The sequence below is a fragment of the Galeopterus variegatus genome, unplaced genomic scaffold (genome assembly GCF_000696425.1).
Source record: "Galeopterus variegatus unplaced genomic scaffold, G_variegatus-3.0.2 Scaffold2206, whole genome shotgun sequence".
Classification (NCBI taxonomy): domain Eukaryota; kingdom Metazoa; phylum Chordata; class Mammalia; order Dermoptera; family Cynocephalidae; genus Galeopterus; species Galeopterus variegatus.
In genome coordinates this window covers 52476-73970 of record NW_007728317.1, presented here as the reverse complement: position 1 = coordinate 73970, position 21495 = coordinate 52476, and the positions used below count along the sequence as shown (strand labels likewise).

The window sequence follows — 21495 nt, the reverse complement described above, 5'->3', positions numbered from 1 at the left end:
CAACATATTTTCCTTCCTACAACTATCCTGTGCTAAGATAACTCTTCCTTATCTTTCAAGATAGCTCAAGAATCATCTCAGGAGTCTTATGTACTCCATTTTAAATAGACAAAGTTGGATATACCCAATGTTCTTTATAGCAAAGAAGATAATATTTAACAACCTATGTGTTACAGGGCTGCTAGCCAACAGGAATAGACACACAGGCAGTAAGAATAGATGCCAGCTGTAGACACCAGTACCAGGGTATACTGAGAGAATGTCAGCTATGCTCAAAGCATGTACTACAATAATGTGTGATAAGATGTGAAGACTATCACGGTGCTTCTCATGCTGTTCTGTAATTTGCTGTTTACCTAACTCTTCTGGTAATCTGTGAGATCACTATGAACAGCGACCAATCATACTTACCTTGGAAATCTGTGTTGCATAGAATCTTTGTGCAAAGGAGGCTACAATAAAATTTTTTAATTAGGTAAAAGAAATCTATATTGGGGGAACTCATTAAATAAATCACCCCCTATTACTTCACAGCTTTAACCACTGGAAGTCCATGAACAATGAAATTTCACTCATCCTGGAATACCTCTGCTGAACTTTTAAACAAATCCTCGAATAAAGAGTTTGCTTACCAAACCCCCAGTGTTGTGGATACAGTCATCTTCCCTTCCATGATTGGGATTATCTGTTCAACAGGGTTAGTTGGCAATATCCTTGTTGTGTTCACTATAATAAGGTAAGGACCTTTTTCTTTTCTTCCAGAATTTAGGGAAACACACTCTAAACTCCCTAAATGAATCTTTTCTCCTGTAGGATTTTTCTTAATGAAATCAGATTTTGAGAGTATTTTCTTAAAATAAGTTAAGATATTTTCATCGTGCATTAAGTAACATCTGAGTTGCAGATCTCAAAATGGTAAGACTTAAGCCGATGCTTACTGCTGGGTCAGTGAATTTTTAGAGCAGTGACTCTCCATCTTAGCCATGTATTAGAATCACTTGAGGAACTTTAAAAAATCCCGATATGCCATTTCACCCCAGAACCATTAACTCAGAATCTCTGGGAGTAGGGCCCAGGCAGGGATTGAAACTGCAATGCAACCATTTTATTTTCCAGCAGTAAGAGTTATACTAAGAAGCTGACCCACTTGGGATGGTTAAAGAGACTCTTGTTCACTCACATGGGCAAAAGGAGACTCCACTTTATTACCTGAAGATGCAGGGAGTCACAGATAGTGAGCTGTTCCCCTCCCCATATAGACCATCCCCATAGAGACCAAATTGAAAGATATCTGCTTCCTGGTACCTCCTGCCTTTGCCCATATCCCCACCTAATTCAGGCAATGTCCTCCTTCCCCTCAAGTAGAGCATAAGGTTTAACCTTGAGAATAAGAACAGATTACTTGTTCTCTGTGGACTTGACAACATGGATTTAGAAGTAATGCACACATGCCCCACGACTACATGATATCTTTGCTATCCTGATTATTTTCACATTTAAGTTTTACTGGTTTTAATACAAAATGTTAAAATTTTTTGTCCTGGCCTCTAATCATACTTATAACAATCATTTTTTTAAGATATTTCTTCATATTTATATGTTATAAAAGACATTCTAGAGTACTGACTAGTAGGTGTTTTCAGCATTATATTAACACACAACTGCAAAAAACTTTTGAGGGGCTGGCCCGGTGGCGCACTGCTACAGTGCGCCGCTTGGGAAGTGCGGCAGCACTCCCGCCGAGGGTTCGGATCCCACATACAGACCGGTTCCCGCTCACTGGCTGAGCGAGGCGCGGGAGCAACACCGAGGGTTGCGATCCCGTTGCCGGTCCCGGTCCGGTACGGGGGCGACACTGAGGGTTGCGATCCGTTGCCGGACACGGAAAAAGACAAAAAGGAAAAAAAAAAAAAAACTTTTGAGAATCGTGGTACACTTTGAAAGCACAGTTGTAAGCTTATTTAGTCCTCAAAACATCAGTACTTTTATTATACTCATTTATTATGGGTTGACTATCCCCCAAAGTTGCATGTGATGGAAACTCAATTCCCATCGTAACAGTGTTAAGAGGGTGGGAAATCAGACTATGGTAGTGTGGAGAGCCAGAGCCTTTAAGAGGTGATTGGACCGGGAGGACTATGCTGTCATGAAGGTACTAATCCATTCATGGAGTGACGAGTTATCATGGGTGTGGACTGGTGGCTTTATAAGGAGAGCCCATGAAAGAGCTCTTGCCTTTCTTGCCATGTGATGCCCTGCATTGCCATGGGACTTTGTAGAGAGTTCCCACCCAGAAGAAGGCCCTCACCAGATGTGCCCCCTGGACCATGGACTTCCAGCCTCCAAAACTGTAAGTAATCAATTTCATTTCTTTATAAATTACCCAGTTTCAGGTATTCTGTTATAAGCAACAGAGAACAGACTAAGACACCATTTGAGGAAACAGATTCAGGAGAGTAAATAACTCATCCAGCATCACACAGCTAGTAGGTGGCAGCTCTGGCAATTGAATGCAGAACCTATGATTGCAAATTTCAGGTTATTTCCTCCATGCTAATGGAAACAAACACACACACACACATAGTTAAAAGTAGAAAGATAGTTGTTGGATTTACCCTGTGGAGAGAAGACTCTTCGCAGGACCAATTAAAAGCAAGAGCAGCCCTCAGGATGGTGATGCAGATGATGCTCACCATCCCCGAGAAGGCTCTTAACTGGTCGCTTTTCCCGGGTGGCTTCTCATCATCCAGTCCTCTCTCAAACTTGTACTGTCTCTATCTCTGCAGTTAGGTGTGGTGGATCAATGGTATTTTTTATACCATCCAGAATTTATTTAGTACGTTGGGATTCTACTCTTAGTGAATTCAGGCATTCCCTGTGTTCTGTAAAGCCATTTGTGAATGTCGAGCATTTTAAACTATTTTTTTTAAAGTGTTGGAAGCAGTTTAACTCAATATATATTACTAAATACCTATTGCATGAGTAGCACTGTCCTAACGGTTATGGAAATACCAAAGAAATACTATGGCAGTGTCTGACTCTAAAATGTTTATAGGCTAGTGGAGAAGATAAGATTCAAACACATGCAATAACTTTTAAAATAATGCAAGACATTAAAAACAATCAAGTGGGGTGGGAAAGATGGTTCAAATAATAAGTTTCAGGGAAGGAAATGGAAATAATCAAATATTTTCAGGCAACCTCAAGGAGGCAATAGTGCCAAGTAGAAAGTTTTAATAGCCAGAGACTTGGGAACATTTCCAGCTCACCCCTGTTGGCCTGTTGCACTTGCCTACTTCTTTCTTCTTTCCCTCAGGCCCCTCAGTATTTTTGCCTTGCTCTCCTAAGACGCATATGGTGTGTCCTACACCCAAGAGCCTTGCTCCCACTGTTGAAAAACCAGTCCTTATAAGGTGTTAGCTTTGCAGAAATGTTTGCACTTTTACAGGCAACATTTATATACAAAAACTCTTCATGGGGGATTTCAGGCTTTGTGACAAGCTGTTGAAGGGCTATATGGAGCCAAAGAAATTTCTTGGATCCCTCAATTTACACCAATAGACAGCAACCTAATCCCATCTTTTCATATGGTGACAAAGTTGGAAAAAAAGAAGAAATGTGCAATGTGAACTCTTCTAAAAGTTATTTCTGAGCCATAGCTTATGGAAACAGATTCTCAACATAAAGCCAGTATCTTTTAACTGGAAAAGAAGAAAATCTGAGCCATCATACTAGCCAATTTGTTTGTAAGGACTGTGAAAAATCTGTCATTTCTTCATATCATTAGCATTTTGTAGATAATATGTGAGAAGATACATTAGATATAGGAATGTCAATGGAGCTTTTCAAATGAATATTTTAATCTTTCAAAAGCACTGAGAACAACTTCATTTTAATTTTTATTGCTAAGACGTTAACATCTTTTTTGCAAATGTTTTCCAAAAATTTATTAATCTTTCAAAAATCATTTGAAAGCAACTTTTAATTTTTTGGGGGGGAGGGGGCTAGGAATTTATCTAACACTTTTTTTGCAAATTGCTTTCCAAAAATTTTAAGGCAATTTGTATTAATGTTTTCATCATGACATACCATGATCTTTCTTGTTACCTTCTTAATAGAAAAGTGGCTCAAATAAAATATCAAGCCTGCACTAAAAATAAGGAGAAATAGATACATTTAAAGAGTATTAATGATTTTCCCATTTATGGTAAAATGTACCAAAGATGATGAGCATCAATACAACTGTAGGTTAGTAAGATCTTAGGGATGCTGGAAAGCCAGCAATGAACTAATTTCTGCCTTGCCAAAGGAAGACTAGAAACATGTATGGAGAAATAGGTTTAAGAAAGATGGCACTTCAAGAATCAAATGTACTATCTGAGTGACTTTTTTAAAAAAGGAATATACAAGTTGTGCATTAGGAAAGTCACTATAAAGTAGTTAGGCCAGATCATTATTAGTCCGTTTTACCTGAAATTCATGGTAGGTTAAAAGGAAGCCAGTTTCGAAAATGTAGGAGGATAATTGGGCCAATTACAATATTTTCCCCTTACATTCCCAAGAGACAGACTAACAATCTCAACCTCGTACTTCACTATTTTCCACAGGCACAGTGGGCCTGGGAAACTACAGTCATGCGCTGCATAATGACATTTCGCTCAATGACGGACTGCATATATGACAGTGATCTCATGAGATTATAATGACTATAGCATACAGCCTAGGTGTGTAGTAGGCTGTACCACCTAGGTTTGTGTAAACACTCTATGATGTTCACATGACAACATCACCTAACGATGCATTTCTAGAACATATCCCTGTTAAGTGACACATGACTGTACTTTAATAAAGGAGATGACTGTTTTTCGTCAAACCCCCACCTCCACCTCCTGAACACATCTTTCTCCTGTCTGCTGACAGACCCACTTCAAGTGGGCAGAGACTCTCCAAGAGGTGCACTGTTCCCCAATAAATAAAAACTTCCCATTCTGTCACTCCCTGCCTTCATCTCCCTGTCAGTCAGCTCATTCACACTAAGTCATGAATTACTGAAACAGCTTACTTTTTAATCCTCTCAATGGTGTCTGCATTTTATACAGAGATTACAAGATGGACAGTGTGTTAACACAAAGGAATACTGTCTAATGGTGAAATTCCAGTTGCTGAGACACTCAGAGAGGGAAATGTTTTAGAACCTCTTCTTTTTCTCCCACTCAGCTTAAATCATAACTAATGGCTCCTCCTGACCCAGCCTTCTACCATTTCCAGAGAGTCAGCCAGACACAAGCTCTTGTTAGAATTGACTGATACCCTTGGCTGCACACATACCCTACTTTTTTTTAGATGCTAGAGCACCACATTACCACATCTGTTCAAATGAACTGGACCCTCATTGCTATGGTCCGGTTGGCCAATGCACCACGCTGACTCTGGAATCTAAAGGGGTTGAATGACTTGCCCAAGGGCACAATGAGTGAGGGCACAGAAATGAACATGGAACTTCCGGTTAGGTTCTCTTTCCATTATATTACGATATGTACCTAAAGCAGGGTTGGCAACTATGTGACTTGACTCTGAACTCTCCCATCCTTGGCAGTCATCTCTAATCACACAAGTCTGTCCTGTAGTAGCACCCGTGTGAGAACTCAGAATTCTTCTCAGCACAGTGCTTCAGGAAGTCACTATTAATACATTGGAGTTGGCTCATAATAGGGATTTAATTTAACTAGAGTTAAATGCCAAACAGGGGATGATGAGGTAACCCAGAAATTAACAAGAGCAGGAAGCCACTTCTGGGTCCTACCCCACACCACCCCAACACCAGCACCTTATTCCCACCCTGAGCTGGAGGGAGAAAGGGAAGAGGTGGTTTTATAGACTCCAGGAGTCTGGGCTGCCTGCTGGGAGCTGTAGCTGTTCCCGGACCTAGGATGCCAGGTTTGTTGGGAGTCAATGTCATAGAAGTGAACGCTGAACCCTTAGTGACAGTGAGCAAGCTAAATTTATTGAAAGAAACTTGTGCAGAAGGGAGTCAACATGAAGGAGGGGTGTTACTCCGCAGATGTTCAGCACAAGGGGTTTTTAAAGGCAAAAGAGCTGAGTCGGAGGCTTGGGAAAGAGGGTGAGATCTCCAGTCTTCATCAGTTGGTCACAAGGCGTTGCATTTTCAGCCTCAGCAGGTGGGACCTCACTGTTCTCTTGAGGCCTGTAAAAGAATGCTTACACAAGGAGGTTAAACAACCCTGGGTACTGACATGCTTGTGGGAAGAGGACATACAAGTGGGTCTTTAGAGCTTATCTTTTAACTCCTGCCCTCCCTGGTGTTTCCTGCAACAGGACGTGGGTCTGTTGTCCCTGGGGCGTCTGCTGCATTTCTAGCATGTAGACTATTGCTGGGTTCCTGGTGCAGACAATAAAATGGAGTCTCTCCTGCCAGCACTTTCCTTACTCCTGCCTCATAGCCACAGTAAGATCTGGGGCCATGGAGTAGGGGCCGCAGGAGGAAGCCAGCACCAGTGAAGAGATGCAGCCACTGACCTACATTTCAGCAGCAGAGAGGGGAAAGAAATACTCTGGCTTCTCTTCTCCCCCTACCCTCCAGTTTCCCACCAATGCTTCCTATTGGCCAGACCTAGTCAGAAGCCAGCTGTCAAGGAGGACAAATCTCGGGAGGATGAGAAGTAGATTTGAGAACAAGCAGGGGAGTGACCAGTACAGGAGCCTACATGTGTTTTGTTAGTTTTATTTAATCCATGATATATATTGTGATTTTTGTATTGCAAAAGGTAAATGTGGTTTTAATAGAAATTTTGAAAAATCATCAGATAATACAAAGAATAAAGTAAAAAGTCAATCATACTCCTACCATCAAGTAGGTAATCATTGTGATCACTTGACATTTTATTCCTATATATTTTTAAGCAAATGTTTAAATAAATTTGGAGTCACACTTCATCTCACATAGTCAATATTCTTTTTTTACTTAATATTATAAGTATTTTCCCATTTGATAAAATATTCTTCCAAACTATTATTTGTAACAGCTATATCATGTCTTGTGTGGCATTGTGAAATACCAGTATTTCTTTTACCATTCCTTAAATTAGTGAACATTAGATACATTCATGTTAACCATATGAAAAATATATCAGCCAAAACTATCACAAGTCTGTGTTTTTTATTTTAAACATTTGAGTCGTAAGAGACGTAAGTCTAATGAAGTCTGACAACAGGAAATCTGAAGATAAATTAGACCTAAAAAAAGAATGTTATACAGTTAGAAATTTTACAATTTCTGTATAATTATTTTTAATTTCTATGTTGTCACTTTCAATAAAGAAAGCAATAATAAACATATGTGTTGTTCATATTCCCCTAGCATGTTATGTCCAGATAAATACATCATTTGCTTCAGAATTCTCTTTGTGCTATAAAAAATGTCATCTAGAAACTCTTTCATTTAATTCTTTTTAATTATCAGTTAATGGCCTGCACCTCCTCAACAATAGAATTACCATAATTCCTTATCAGTAAATGATGGGTGCCTGTCTAGAGGAGAGCAAGGACCTTGGGTCTCATTGCTGCAGTTAGGACCCAAGCAACTGCTTATTGTTTACACCCCAATTCAAATGCAAATAACACCTATTTATAGGCTAAGATCAGTGGGTTGTTTTTTTTTTTAGTTGGAACTCCTTTTACCTGACCCCTGTTATCTGTCCTCCTTCCCTGTCCCTCTCCATCTCCCACTCTCAATGGCTCAAAGAGGACAGGGGATGAGAGACCAAGGACAGTCACTAGGCTGCCCTTTCAGTTGACGTGATCTTTTCCTCATGTTTCTTCTTCCTCTTGATCATTCTGATGTGAGCGACCAACCTCCTAGGGGTAAGGAACAACCTGTTTTACCAGTAGCATCAAAAATGACTAGAGTGTGGTTGACGAGTAAAGACTCTGTGGCAGTGACTTCCTGGCACAATGTATGTCGCCAAGGCCTGGGCAAAATATGGCCTCACCCAGTCCGATGTTTCATGCGAAGATTTAAGAGCTTAGAAATGTTCACAGGCTATAGAATTTGCAGCCAGCAAATAATAAAGACACACACTGGCTTCTAAACAACAGAGAAGTAGCCCTAGATCCAGCATGAACCAGCAATTGTGGCATTTTCTTAGGACTAACTCTTAAGTGTTTTTTAAGTTCTTATTTATCCTCAGTTCAGATGCCACTTCTACCAAGAAATCTGTCTTGACAGTCCCCAGGGGAGAAGGGAGAGGCTTCTTCTTTGTGCTCCTTGTGCTTGTCTCCAGTTTTCTCTCATCAAATTGTAATGTGATCATTTATTTATACACGTCTAGATGATAAGCTCCTTGATGCTAGCCTTCATAGATTATTTAGCCTTTTGTCCCCAGAGCACAATATTATGCCTGATATGTAATTGGTGCTCAATAAAATGTTTGTTGAATTAAGGAATAGCATTTCCCAGATAAAAATTATAACTTTATTATTGAATGTGTCAGCTTCCTGAATATAGGGACCAACTGAATTTTAAAATTAAATTCTGCTCTCAGAAAATCCTTTCACCTGCAGGTGAGAATGCCACATCTAGATGGCATTGCATTCCCTCCCCTCACCTGAGACATGAGATCATTCTCATGCCATCTACCAGTTCACCCATTTCAGATTCCTCTCCTCACTGTCTGTATTTCAGGGTCTTCATTAACAGTCTTTGCTATTGGGTTAGATTTTACTGGAATATTTCTAAGTAATCGTTAAGATTTTAACAATGACCTCAACTGCAGTAGGAAACAATGTGTTGTTCAATGAAAGCCATTTATTTTCACTGTTCAGCTGTTTTAGGAACCAGAAATGAGTAAGACTACACACTTTTGCCTGTGTTTGAGTGTGTTTAAAGTTGGTTTGATTTTTTGCTACACAGAAAATGATCTCAAAACTTAATGGCTTGAAACACTAAACATGTATTACCTCCCATAGTTTCTGAAGGTCAGGAATCCAAGAGCAGCTTAGCTGATTGGTTTTGGCTCAGAGTTTCTCATAAAGCTTCAGTCAAGCTGTCCTCAAGAGTTACAGTCATCCAAAGGCTTGTCTGGGGCTGGAAGATCTACTTCCAAAGTAGCTCACGCACACACCTGGCAAGTTGGTGCTGGTTGACTGTTGGCAAAAGGCTTCAGCTCCTTTCCACGTGGATCTCTTCATAGTGTGACTTGAGTATCCTCACAACATGGCAGCTGGCTTCCACCAGTGAGAGTGATCCAAGGCAGAGTAAAGAGAAAGTCCACAATGCCTTTGTGTCCAAAGTTTGAATGTCACACACTGTCACTTCCACCATCTTTTAATTGTTAGAAGAGAGTTATTAAGTCCAACTGTCAGAGAAAAGGAATTACGCTTCATCTATTAAAGGAATATCAAAGAATTTGTGGACATATTTTTAAACCACCACATTTAGTTAGATAAATAGTTCAAAATGTTTAAATATACGCAAGACTAGACATTCCTCTGTACATTTGTGTAGGTTTTCCTTTAACTTTTAACATTAATTATGGCAATTAAAAATTTGTAACCGGTGGTTATATTGAAGAAGGTACATACTGTCAATATCAATCCTCACTTTCCCTCCATTTCTTTCAGGTCCAGAAAAAAAACAATCCCTGACATTTATATCTGCAACCTGGCTGTGGCTGATTTGGTCCACATCATTGGAATGCCTTTTCTTATTCACCAGTGGGCCCTGGGGGGACAGTGGGTGTTTGGGGGGCCTCTCTGCACCATAATCACATCCCTGGATACTTGCAACCAGTTTGCCTGTAGTGCCATCATGACTGTAATGAGTGTGGACAGGTAAGTGAAGAAACTTTAAAGTATCTTAATATAACTCAGAGGTGCCTGTGCTTCCCCAAGCTCATTCCAATTTAAGCAATGTCGGTGCTGGCTTATAACAGCAAAGCTCCACTTCCTTTGTTTGTTTCATTGTGGGACTGAGTACTTAAGAATATTTTTTTCAACTTTCACAGAGGACTATTTTTCTTCATGGAAAAAGTAAAACATTAAAATATTTTGTCTAGTTATTCTTTTTAACCTCAGTTTTATCTGCAATTGACTGCAAGAAAAAAAAAAAATGACAATATCATGAAATACTGGAAGCCAGAATGAACTCTCCTCCATCATTCTTGCAATAAGGAAGCTAAGGCCCAGAAAGGGGAAGGGATTTGCTGGGGGACATGGAGAGTTAGTGGCAGAGCTGAGAACTGAAGGACTATTAGCCCTCACTAATCATCCAGGGCTATTTCTTGTATGTTCACTGTGTCACACAACTGTTATCACCTAGCAGCTCTAAGGAGTCAATGGAGTAGATGCAGGCTCGTAAACAGCTATGAAATGGTTTCCCAATACCAGGAAGACCATCTTTTACATACATCATTATGAATGGTTAAGGCAAAAGCTGACATTTTACATCATTAGAAATTTATTCCACTAGGTCCTAGAATGTGCCGTAGCCCTTTTCAGCAGCCATGCAAGATGATGTTATTTGAGGAGCTGATGGTGATGGTGAGGACGTATGGAGCCAATGACGGGTGAAGCCCAGCTCAGATCCCAGGCCTTCCTACTCTAGAGAGGGCAGGTAGTTTGTAACTACCTTATTACCTGGCACTGTAGGAATAGGTAAGCTAGGATATTTCCTGCATCATTCAGATGCCAGAACCTCCATGCCAGGTCCTAGCAGCTCTCCCCAAACACAAATGGGTGAAAGACAACCATAATATAATATGGTCAATAGTGATATGCTGTCTCCAAGAACAACCCACTTAAAATCTCCCTCCACCTTCTCCTCAACCCAACGCAATTGATCACCCTTGCTCTGATCTACTTTCTCTTTTTCCCTTGCTTCAAGTATATTACATAATTTACCTAATTTACTCTGTGTGTGTGTGCATTGTTTATTTGTCTAGTTCTCCCTAAACCTCAAACATAAATTCTACAGAGGCAGGGTCTTTGTCTACTAATGAATCCCAAATGTCTGTGTAACAATGCCTGATACATAGGTGCTCACAAAATATTAATGAATGAATGAATAAATGTCTTAAAAGATGTGTTAAATTTCCTGTGGTCCATCCAGGACTTTTTGCTGAGCTCTGTTTCTTGGACCCTGCCAAGTGGGCCTTTGGGGTGGGGAAGTGATAAGCCATTCTTCAGATGGATAAACAAAGCAATGGCAAGGTTCATAAAAATCATTCACTCTGACAAAAAATGAATGATTATGGTAATGTTTTATGCATTTTTTATATCCTCCTACTTTTTTTACAGAAGAATTCTCAAAATATAGAGTGTGCTTCTCAATTTATAATTAACACCACTGATTGATGTACTGTGTAGACCTGGTTAGCTCAGCTGATACCAGACAGTGCTGACCCGCGAGCTTGCCAGGGTCCAGCATCAGGGAGAGGGCCCTGCACAGGCCAGGCCCACTGTAGAAAAGCAACCTAAAATACAGGCCTTACCAATAGCAATCCCATTCTTGGGGATAATGAAAGCTTCTTCCTATCCTGAACTGTGGAAGTAGGAGAATATTGGCTTTTTTTAAAGAGGTATATGTACTCTTTCTGTAAACCTCTTACCGCAAATAAAGTGAATGGGCATTTTCTGCCTTGGAACAGACAGACAAACTACATATATTTCCTAATGTTGACAGGTTTTTTCTGTGTGTGTGCGTGTTGCCCACAGATGCATGTGTGTCTTATACACCTGAATAGCCTTTTTGTTTTGTTTTGTTTTAATCTGGATGGACAGACTGTGGTAGACTTTTACTTTATAGTTAAGACATTCAGGCCTTTTTCTTCTCCCAGCACTCACTCTAGAGGATCAGGTGGCAAAAGACAAATGAAGATCCTATAAAACTGAACCTTTTCCTCCCTGGTATTTCTTATAATTCTAACTGTACTAAACTCATAAAAGTTCAGCAAAATCTGCAATTTTGTAAAAGAGAAATGGAGTTTGCTTTGTAAGGCCACATATAAATTTCAGTGCCTTTGGTATACCTTATTGTTTATATACTTAAGTCATTTCAATTGCCAATTTACTAGATCGCACATTTCAAGTGTTTCCGATAATTCATTTTTTTCTCTGATTAGTAATAACTGCAAGTTACTTAATAGTGAATTTCTACCTCCCATAGCAATACAAAAAAATTGTAAGCACCCAAAATATTAAAACTATTTTCCTCCAAATGAAAACTACATAGACTTTCATTAGTAGCTACATTTTTTTTTTTTAAATAAATTCTCTGGAATTTCTAAAAGTCAATATGTAGAAGGCGAAATTGCCCATTTATTCATATAAATCCCCATATGCCGGGGATTGCCAGATGCAGGGGATACAGTGGCCGTAAACCAATAGTCAAGGCTCCTGTCCTCATGGGGCGTACATTCCAGTGGTGTAGACAGACATTGAGTCACACGAGTGAATGCATACTTCCACGCAGTGAAACGTACTAGGAAGGAAAAGTGGAGGCCCCCTGCAATTTGCACTTGCAGTCATGGGCCTTTTATAAAGTGGGTGGTCAGGGAAAGTTTCTGTGAGAGTGAAAGTTACATAGGGACTTGAAGGAAGAGATGGAGGAAGTGGAGGCAAATCTTGCCAGGCAGCTAGAACAGCATGTGCCTGAGCGTGAAAGAAGAGCTCAAACGAAGTCAAGAGAGAGACCAGCCCAAGCTCCAGCCCAAGTGGCAGGCAGGGTCAGGTGGAGAAAGACCTTATGGGTCATGATAAGAATTCTGAATTTTATCTGAAAGCCAATGGAAAGCCGTTGAAGAGTTTTCATCTGGGTAAGGATGCTAACAGAGAAGATTGCCTCATTGATAGGTGCCATGACTCCACCTTCCCATAATCCCAGTCAGGGTGATGTCTGGGCTGTTATGCAGACAATGCTCCATCCTCTTCCCCAGTGGGGAGGGAGGGGCCTCCTCGCCTCGGCCTCAGGGAACGCATTCGCAGTGTGCACAGGAGGGGCGGATGAGGAGCCTGGCCCAAACCTCTCCCAACCACCCGTCATCGCTTAACTGAATGCAAAACGTCCTGCCTCTTGTCCAAAACGGAGAGATCAAGAGGACAGGGTATTTCTCATTTTTAATGAGACTTCATTAAGTAGCTCTACAAAAACCTCGCCAAAATTAAGAGACCATCGAAACTATTTTTTACTTTAATTTCGACGACTACGAACTTCCACCACCTCACCTCCCAGCAAAACTGTACTTCTCAAATAACCCTCCTTCTGAATCGGAGCTTTCTTCTTCATCCTTCAGCTTTCAGTTAGCTCTGAAAAATTCGTCTTGGATTTGCTGAAGGACCAAATGTATTTTATATGTCAGGATTTCGAGTTTGATTAACGATTATCCTTTCGTCTGGGTCTAAAATGGAAAAGGAAAAGAAAAACCCCTTCTTATGAAATCAACCCACTTCCTCCCTCTGGTCTCTAGCCTAACTTTCCTGAGGAATTTGCATTGTCTATAATAACTACACTCGTTCATCCTCCCTGTGATTTCTGTGAACTGAACCTCCAAGAGCAAAGGAGCCATTTCCTCCTGGAGGAAATCCCTGTTCAGAGAAAAAGTTTTCCAGAGCCTTGTTTACTGGAGAAGCACCTTGGTAAAGAAAGAGTTTGCACTGTGGAATTTTACCGTTGCCCGTGTGTTTGTGGCAGTGACAGCTATTTCAGTGAGTTTATTCAGACTTGCAGGGTCAAGAGTTGTTTTCTCTGCAGGTACCAGCCAGCTCTTAAAAATATGACTTTCCTTTGCCCTGATAGAGGTGTGCTTTAGGGAGGATAATAATACTAATAATTTACTCTTGTTGTGAACCTTTCATCCTTGGAGCTCAGTGCTTTTATTGATTGTTCCCAAAACCTTCTTAACTGGCTTTGCAGGTACTTGGCCCTCGTCCAACCATTTCGACTGACAAGTTGGAGAACAAGGTACAAGACCATCGGCATCATTTTGGGCCTTTGGGCAGCTTCCTTTATTCTGGCGCTGCCTGTCTGGATCTACTCAAAGGTCATCAAATTTAAAGATGGTGTCGAGAGTTGTGTTTTTGATTTAACCTCCCCTGACAATGTACTCTGGTAAGTCGTTAAAACTTAAGAAAAATGGAGTTGAACTAAGTTGTGAAGTACTTCATCCTTCTTGTCACCACATGTGTGGCTTCCAAAAGTGTCCTTGGAGTCTCCCTGCTTAGTTTTCTTCCTTACACAATCGAGGTGATAGTTTGATCTTAAGGAGAGGGTAACCTTTAGAAAAGACTTTGAATTTAATCATGTAACCTCAATGGGCACAAATACAGTTAAATATGGATTTAAAGATCAATGACAGCCAGATGTGGTGGGAACGCAGCAATCAAGGGAGGAGAAGAATTTCCAAAAGGGTCTAAGAAGTAACCCAGACTCCAGCTTCATCAATACGCAATTGTAGTTTGCTTGGATTGTGTTCCACCCCTCCACCCCCCCACTCCCTAAAAATAAGTTCAAGCCCTAACATCCCACCCCACCCCATACCTGTGAATGTGACCTTATTTTGAAATAGAGTCCTTGTAGATGTAACCAAGTTCAGATGAGATCATACTGAATTAGGGTGGTCCTTCAATCCAATGACTGATGTCCTAGTAAAGAGAGGGAGACTTGAAGAGACACCGAGAGGAGAATGCATGTTAAAACAGGGGCAAAGGTTGGAGTTATACGTGTAAAAGCCGAGAAACACCAAGGATTTCCAGAAAGCACCAGAAACTAGGAAAGGTGCATGGAACAGATTCTCCCTTGGAGCCTCCAAAAAGAACCAATCCTGCCAGCACCTTGATTTCAGACTTCTAACTTCCAGACCTGGGAGAAAATAAATTTCTGTTGTTTAAAGCCATTCAGCTTGTGGCAATTTTTTACAGCAGCCCTAAGAAACAAATATAGCAACTGACATAGCTATTTCTGACATTTTAACTTGAAAAGAAAAATTAAATAAAAAATTTGTATTTGAAATTTTGAACATAGCATCACAGTCCATGACTAACATTTTTCTAGCACCTTTGAAGGGCAAGTTACTGTGCTAGGTGTTTTTACATATGTTATCTCAAGTCAGTCTGACAGATCCCTGTTTCCCACTCTATCACTTGTCAAATAGATGAGTCATTTCTGCATCATGTGGACACAGCCCAAGAGGCATGAAGGTAAAGGACGTGCAAAGCCACAAATCCAGGGGAAAAAAAACTTCATTTGAGTGCATGTCTTAGGTCAGGCCACTATAACAAAGTACCATAGACTGGTGGCTTATAAAAGACAGAAATCTATTTCTTATGGTACTGAAATCTAGAAATCCAAGATCAGGATGCCAGCATGGTCAGGTTCTGATGAGGGTCCTCTTCTGGGTTGCAGACTGTTAACATCTTGTTGTATCCTTACATGGCAGAAAAAGAGACAGGAAGCAAACTCTCTGGTGTCTGTCTCTCCTTAGAATGACACTAATCCCATTCATGAGGGCTCCACCCTCATACCCTAATTACCATCCAGAGGCCCCACTTCTTCATACCATCACATGTGCGTTAGGATTTCAACATGCACATTTTGGAGGAACACAAACATTCAGTCCAAACAGTGCAACATAGATAGGATTGATTGTTTATTCATTATTTCTCCCACCAGCACTGGCTTCACTTACAGACAGAAACCATCAGCCCCTTGAAAGGTGAAATAATAATCATTGCTGCTGATAACCCAACCTATCGAAAAGGAGAGCACCTGAGACTCATTATGTGGCTATACGACTTTGCCCACGTCAAATAACAAACAAAAACAACAAAAACAAAAATATGAGTTATTTTCACACCAACAGCTGCTTCTGCTGCTGCTATTCTGGATTGGTTATCATAAAGGATATTCTGAAATTGCAGCCTCTGTTTTTCCTCCTAGAATCAAGTCCTTAAGGTCAACTGAGACTGGAACTACTGTACCACATTCAGGGTCCCTCTGGTCCCAAGTACTCTCTCTGCCACCCGGTCCACACTCAACCAGTCTCGGCCTAACTCCTTTCACTGAGACGAGGGCTCTGTCAGGAATGAGGAACATGGCATCTGTGTAGGAATGGAGTTGGTTCACCAGAGAATTCCCTCCAGAGGAGCATGGAGGAAAGATGGGCTGATTTTATAAGAAGCCCTTCTCTGTGCCCATTGAGAGGCCACCTGGAACTTTGGTTGCAAGCATGGGCCCTGGAGCATTGACTGCTTGCCAGCGTTCAAATCCCACCTCTGCCACTTACTAGCTGGGTAACTGTGGGCAAAGCACTTAATCCCTGTGTGCCTCAGTTTCTTCTTCTATAAAGTGAGGATACTAATGGCTTCATACCCGTGGGGTTGCACAGATACAATGGGTTAAAATACACAAAGCACTTAGAAAAGTGCCTAGTACATAATTAATGCTACCTGCTGTTGCCTGTTGTTGTTAATAACACTAAAATTAATGATAATAAGTAGTTTCACCTATTCTGTATTCAATACAGTTGGGCTTGGCTATATTGAGTACAGAGAAGAGACAAGCAATATTGTCAGAAAACAATGAAGAGGAGGACTTCTGTATGATAAATCACCCAAAGATCCTTGACTTTTCCCCAAGGACTTTTATTTGGACCCTGGTGAATCTGAGAATCATGCCTCATAAACTGTAAAAGCCAATTCCTAGCACACTGAATATAACAGTGATATCTTTCTCTCATTTTACAGGTATACTCTTTATTTGACGATAACAACTTTTTTTTCCCCTTTACCCTTGATTTTGGTGTGCTATATATTAATTTTATGCTATACTTGGGAGATGTATCAACAAAATAAGGATGCCAGATGGTAAGTGTTTGCTTTACTTTGCTTTATTTGTTAAAAGAACAATTCACTAAGAAAAGAACAAATCCTAAGACATCTACAACAGAAACTTAAGCAACAATCACTTGAAACATTCCACACTTAGACATTTGGGCATTGTTACATTTTTTCAGAAGGCATTAGTAATCAATAAAACCAAAGACTTACCCAAAGACAATGATCTCAGGAAAGACCTTTAAAGATAGTTGTCTTTAAAACTGCATAAATAAATCCACATTATTTTCGACTTGAAATTGTGTATACCAACTTGTTCAAATGAATGGGTCAGTAGTTATATAACTAATGTTGAGTAAACACATGTTTAAATTTATTAAAATTTGTCTTTTGAATGGATTTTTGTGTTCCTTTTGGAAAGGCAAGTTTACTGTGCTTCCCTCCACACTATTTGTTGTAACACTATGAAGATTTAAAAAGAAAGAATGCGAACAATTCAACCACCATTAGTCAAAAGTTGTGGCAAACCCTGGAACCAAAGGTTAAGTAGTTTATTGGCTCACAATATTTTTTTTCCACTTAGCTTCTAGAAATTCTTTGGAAGTCTTACATTTTTAAAGAGTGGTCTAGTTAAGATGGGAAAGGAAGCAGCCACAGTTATAGAAAAAAAGATTTAGCTTCTCAGTGTAGCACAGGAAACTGAGTTGGTGAGAAGATTGAAATGGAATCATGTGGAATATTAAGACACCAACAGCTAGAGAGGATGCTTTTGAGCCCTTTTAAAACAGTTCTCCAAATCAGATCGTTTTGTTCCTAACACTTTCCTCAAAAATGCTAAGAACGTCATATGCAACAAAGCTTATACTGTCTAGTTATGCTTCAAAATGCAAAATATTAGAGGAGGGATGGTGCCTACTCTGATGAACAGCCAAGGAATCATCATCTTAGGACAATTTTCAGCTCCCATGCTTTTTTTCATATTATTCCCAAGCCTTATTCATCAGCTTCTACCATGTCCCAGGGAAATTTCTATTAAATGTGTAAATATGATATAACATGATAAAAACTGGGAATTTTTAAGTGTTCTGTTTTAGAATAATTTAAAATTTATAGAAATGTAGATAGTACAGATCTGTACAGATAATACAGAGAGTTTCCATGTACCCTTCACCAAGTTCTCCCATTGTTAACATCTTACATTACCATGGTACATTTGTCAAAACAAAGAAAATGAATACATTACTATCAACTAAATTTCACCCTTCACTGGACGTCACCAGTTTTTCCATTAAAGTCCTCTATCTATTCCAGATTCAATCCAGGATAACATTGTATTTAGTTGTGTCTTCTCAGTCTCCTCTGGTCTGTGGCAGTTTCTCCCTCTTTCCTTGTTTTTCATGACCTTGAGAATCATAAGGAGTACTGGCTAGGTATCCTGTAGAATGTTCCCCAATCTGGGTTTGTCAGATATTGTATTATGATTAGACTGTAGTTGCATGTTTTTGGAAAAAATCAGCTCTTCTCATCGCAGTGTTATCAGTGGTCACTCTATAGCTACATGACGTCACTGTTGACATTAGCCTTGATCACTTGGTTAGGATAGTGTTTTGCCAAACTTCTTCACTGTGAAACTACTCTTTATCCCTTTCTCTAATCTGTTCCTTGGAAGTGAGTCACTAAGCATAGTCCACCCTCAAGGGGAAAGGAGGAAGGTGGGAATTAAGCTCCGTCTCCTGAAAGAGGAGTATCTATGTATATTATTTGGAATTCTTCTGTAAAGGTTTGTCTCTTCCCCTCCTATTCTAATCAATTATTTATATCAGTATAGACTCATGTATATTTATCTCATACTTTGAGTTATAATTTGATATTATGTTATTTATTTTGTTTCTCAAAATGTTCCAGCTTTGGAAACTTTGGGAAGTTTTTAACAGGAATGAAAAAGAATCTTTTTACAATGTTTGAAATAAGTAGGAATATAAAAATGAGCATTTCATTTCACTGCAAAGCCATTATGAACTTTCCCAAACTTTCTAGGAAATCATTGCCCAATAATTTCTATGGTTGTTTATGTTCTGTCTCTCTGAATGTTTCCTTTCCAGCTACAACCCTACTGTTCCAAAGCAGAGAGTGATGAAGCTGACAGTGATGGTGCTAGTGCTGGTGGCCGTCTTTATCCTAAGTGCTGCCCCCTATCACGTGATACAGCTGGTGAACTTACAGATGGAGCAGCCCACACTGGCCTTCTATGTGGGCTATTACCTCTCTGTCTGTCTCAGCTATGCCAGCAGCAGCATTAACCCTTTTCTCTACATCCTGCTGAGTGGAAATTTCCAGAAACGTCTGCCTCATGTTCGAAGGAGGGTGACTGAGAGGGAAATCAACAATATGGAAAACACCCTGAAGTCGAGCCTTTAGTAGAGTGTATGAATCACCGAGAGTCTAGGTCAGGATTGTCTATGCTGTTGGTATTATTACAAAGGGCAGGTGAAGTGGTATGCTTGTGCCCATTCTTCTTGTGTACTTGTGACTCTTAGCAGCATGGAATAGAAGTGTAACTATTCAAATGCAATGAGTTTAATATGATCATTTTAGCAAGATGTAAAGTGTTGATCTGTATTGGGGCTAGAGAGTGACATAGTCTAAGATACCCAAGTTCTGTGGCTGTGTATGTTATTTCAGCATGTTATAATCTAGTTACTAATAAAAATGACCATGCATGACCATTGGCTCAAAACCCACCAAGGAACCTGACCCTACCATTCACTCTGCAGCCTCACTGTAACAGTGCCCTCGAGGTTTCTAGGAGGGGACCGCCTTACGGTGAGGTCTGAAATCTGGCCATCTTTTATCTGCAAAAATGTCAGTTTCACATGCTCCAATCTAATACCTTCAATAACCAAGCCTCACTTTTTAGAATAACAGTTACCATCCACTACACACATGCAATGTTTAAGATCACACATAACACACCTGTGACATAAGTGTTATTACTTCTGTTTACTAAGAAAGATTACGTAATAGGCCCAATGCTGCACAGCTATCTAAGAACTGAGCCGAAATCCAGGTCTGCCTGTCTTTTCTACTGCACCACCTTGGCCACCCGTACTTACCATACTGGAGAGAGCCAATAACTTGGGGTCTCTTTTGCTTTCTCCTGCAGCCCCATAAGAAAAAACTAAAAGCTGAAAGAAATAAGTTGATGATTTAAGCATATTCTTTTAGATTTAGCTTTGTTCTCATACCTGCTAATTGTAGAAACCAGCGTCTACATTTTAATTATAATACTTCACTTCAGGATGTTAAGCATCATTAAGAAACATTCCCCTTAGGTTATAGTATATGTTTTTCAAGGACACAAAAAGTAATTAGCCTTCAAATTCATAGATATTCAGTACACCTATACTTTTCTCTTTTGGCTTGTATAAAACATGTCCTTTGATAAAGTTAGAAAAGAAAAAAATTCTTTTGAAGCCTGTATTCTCAACAAAGACAAATACTGTTATTTTGTTAATGGATGAAATCTGTAAACCCACCTCCTTCATCTAAATACATAAAATTGTTGCTCCACAAACATCTGAAACTGATTTTCAATCAGCCCTTTTTAGAAAATGAATCACAGAGACCAGCTTTTTAATGACCTGATCTCCATTTTTATATCTCAATTTTATTGTAATCAACTTGTATTTGAATCAACCCAAACACATGAATTTTAACCCAATGTATTTGGCTATAGATCTTTTAGACAACATTTTAGAACAAGGTAGTATCTAAATGTGTATCTGGATAAATGGTCGTGTAAAAAATGTGAGAGCTACAAACTGTGACAGATCACATCTGAGACATTTTAGTTTCACAGCTGAGGTCTGGCATGGTGCACACAGAGCTAGATGCTCCTTTATAATCTCAATCAAAAGCTGTGTTGTGGCTACAATTTCAGGGACCTTCATTCTCACTTTTCTAAGATGCAGCAGTCAGAATTCAGTGAATAACCCTGACATATGAAGACCCAACAGTGGGTCAGAAACAGATGTTATTATTTAATAATTGAAGAGCAATTGTTTACTTTCATGTTCTCTTTAAATACAGAAAATATTATGATTTTAAAGACTTAAATGATTTTAAACAAACAGACATTTTTCTTTCCTTGAACTTCTTAAGATAAGTGAATGCCTATGATGCTGATGGGGGGAGGGGGACAGAGGGAAGGGGAAAAATGAAGAATTGGTAAAGGGACACGAAAATCAACTCCATTGTATATTGATAAATTAAAATAATAAATAAATAAATAAAATGACATATGTAGATTTGTTCTCAGAAGACTGACAAAATTATTTCCAGGAATAAGAAATAAGGAATGAGGTTCCTCTCCACAGGTTTCAGTGTTGTGTACAATGCTTTGTGCTTTGGAATTCCTGGTGTTGGTAGACTTGGTTTAAGTTCTAGCCTGATCAATTACTAGATGTAAAACTTTGGTAAAACTGTTAACCAAACTGCTTAATTTTATAGATTAGGAAATGGATCCCAAAGAGGGTAAAGTGATAACCCAAAGCCACACAGCTTTTTGTTGTCAAAGCAAGGGTAAAATTGTGAAACTCCTGACTCTTAGACCTTCCCCATTTCCACCACATCATTCTCACTCAGTCTATA

The 21495-nt window shown here is 39.6% G+C and overlaps 1 protein-coding gene across 1 annotated transcript; it reads left to right on the top strand.

The window, feature by feature from the left end:
* The first annotated feature begins 527 nt into the window (after window positions 1–527).
* On the top strand, window positions 528–19430 carry MCHR2 (melanin-concentrating hormone receptor 2). The gene is made up of 5 exons (XM_008580927.1): window positions 528–736; window positions 9640–9849; window positions 13928–14122; window positions 16756–16875; window positions 18948–19430. Exons 1-5 carry the CDS (start codon window positions 561–563, stop codon window positions 19261–19263), a joined length of 1017 nt encoding a protein of 338 aa, XP_008579149.1. The 5' UTR covers window positions 528–560; the 3' UTR covers window positions 19264–19430.
* The last annotated feature ends 2065 nt before the right edge of the window (window positions 19431–21495 follow it).

Coding starts and splice junctions, on each gene's coding strand:
- MCHR2 (XM_008580927.1), top strand. CDS start 561: ATGAAATTTCACTCATCCTGGAATACCTCTGCTGAACTTTTAAACAAA. Junction 737..9,639: donor GTTGTGTTCACTATAATAAG/GTAAGGACCTTT, acceptor CATTTCTTTCAG/GTCCAGAAAAAAAACAATCC. Junction 16,876..18,947: donor CAAAATAAGGATGCCAGATG/GTAAGTGTTTGC, acceptor TTTCCTTTCCAG/CTACAACCCTACTGTTCCAA.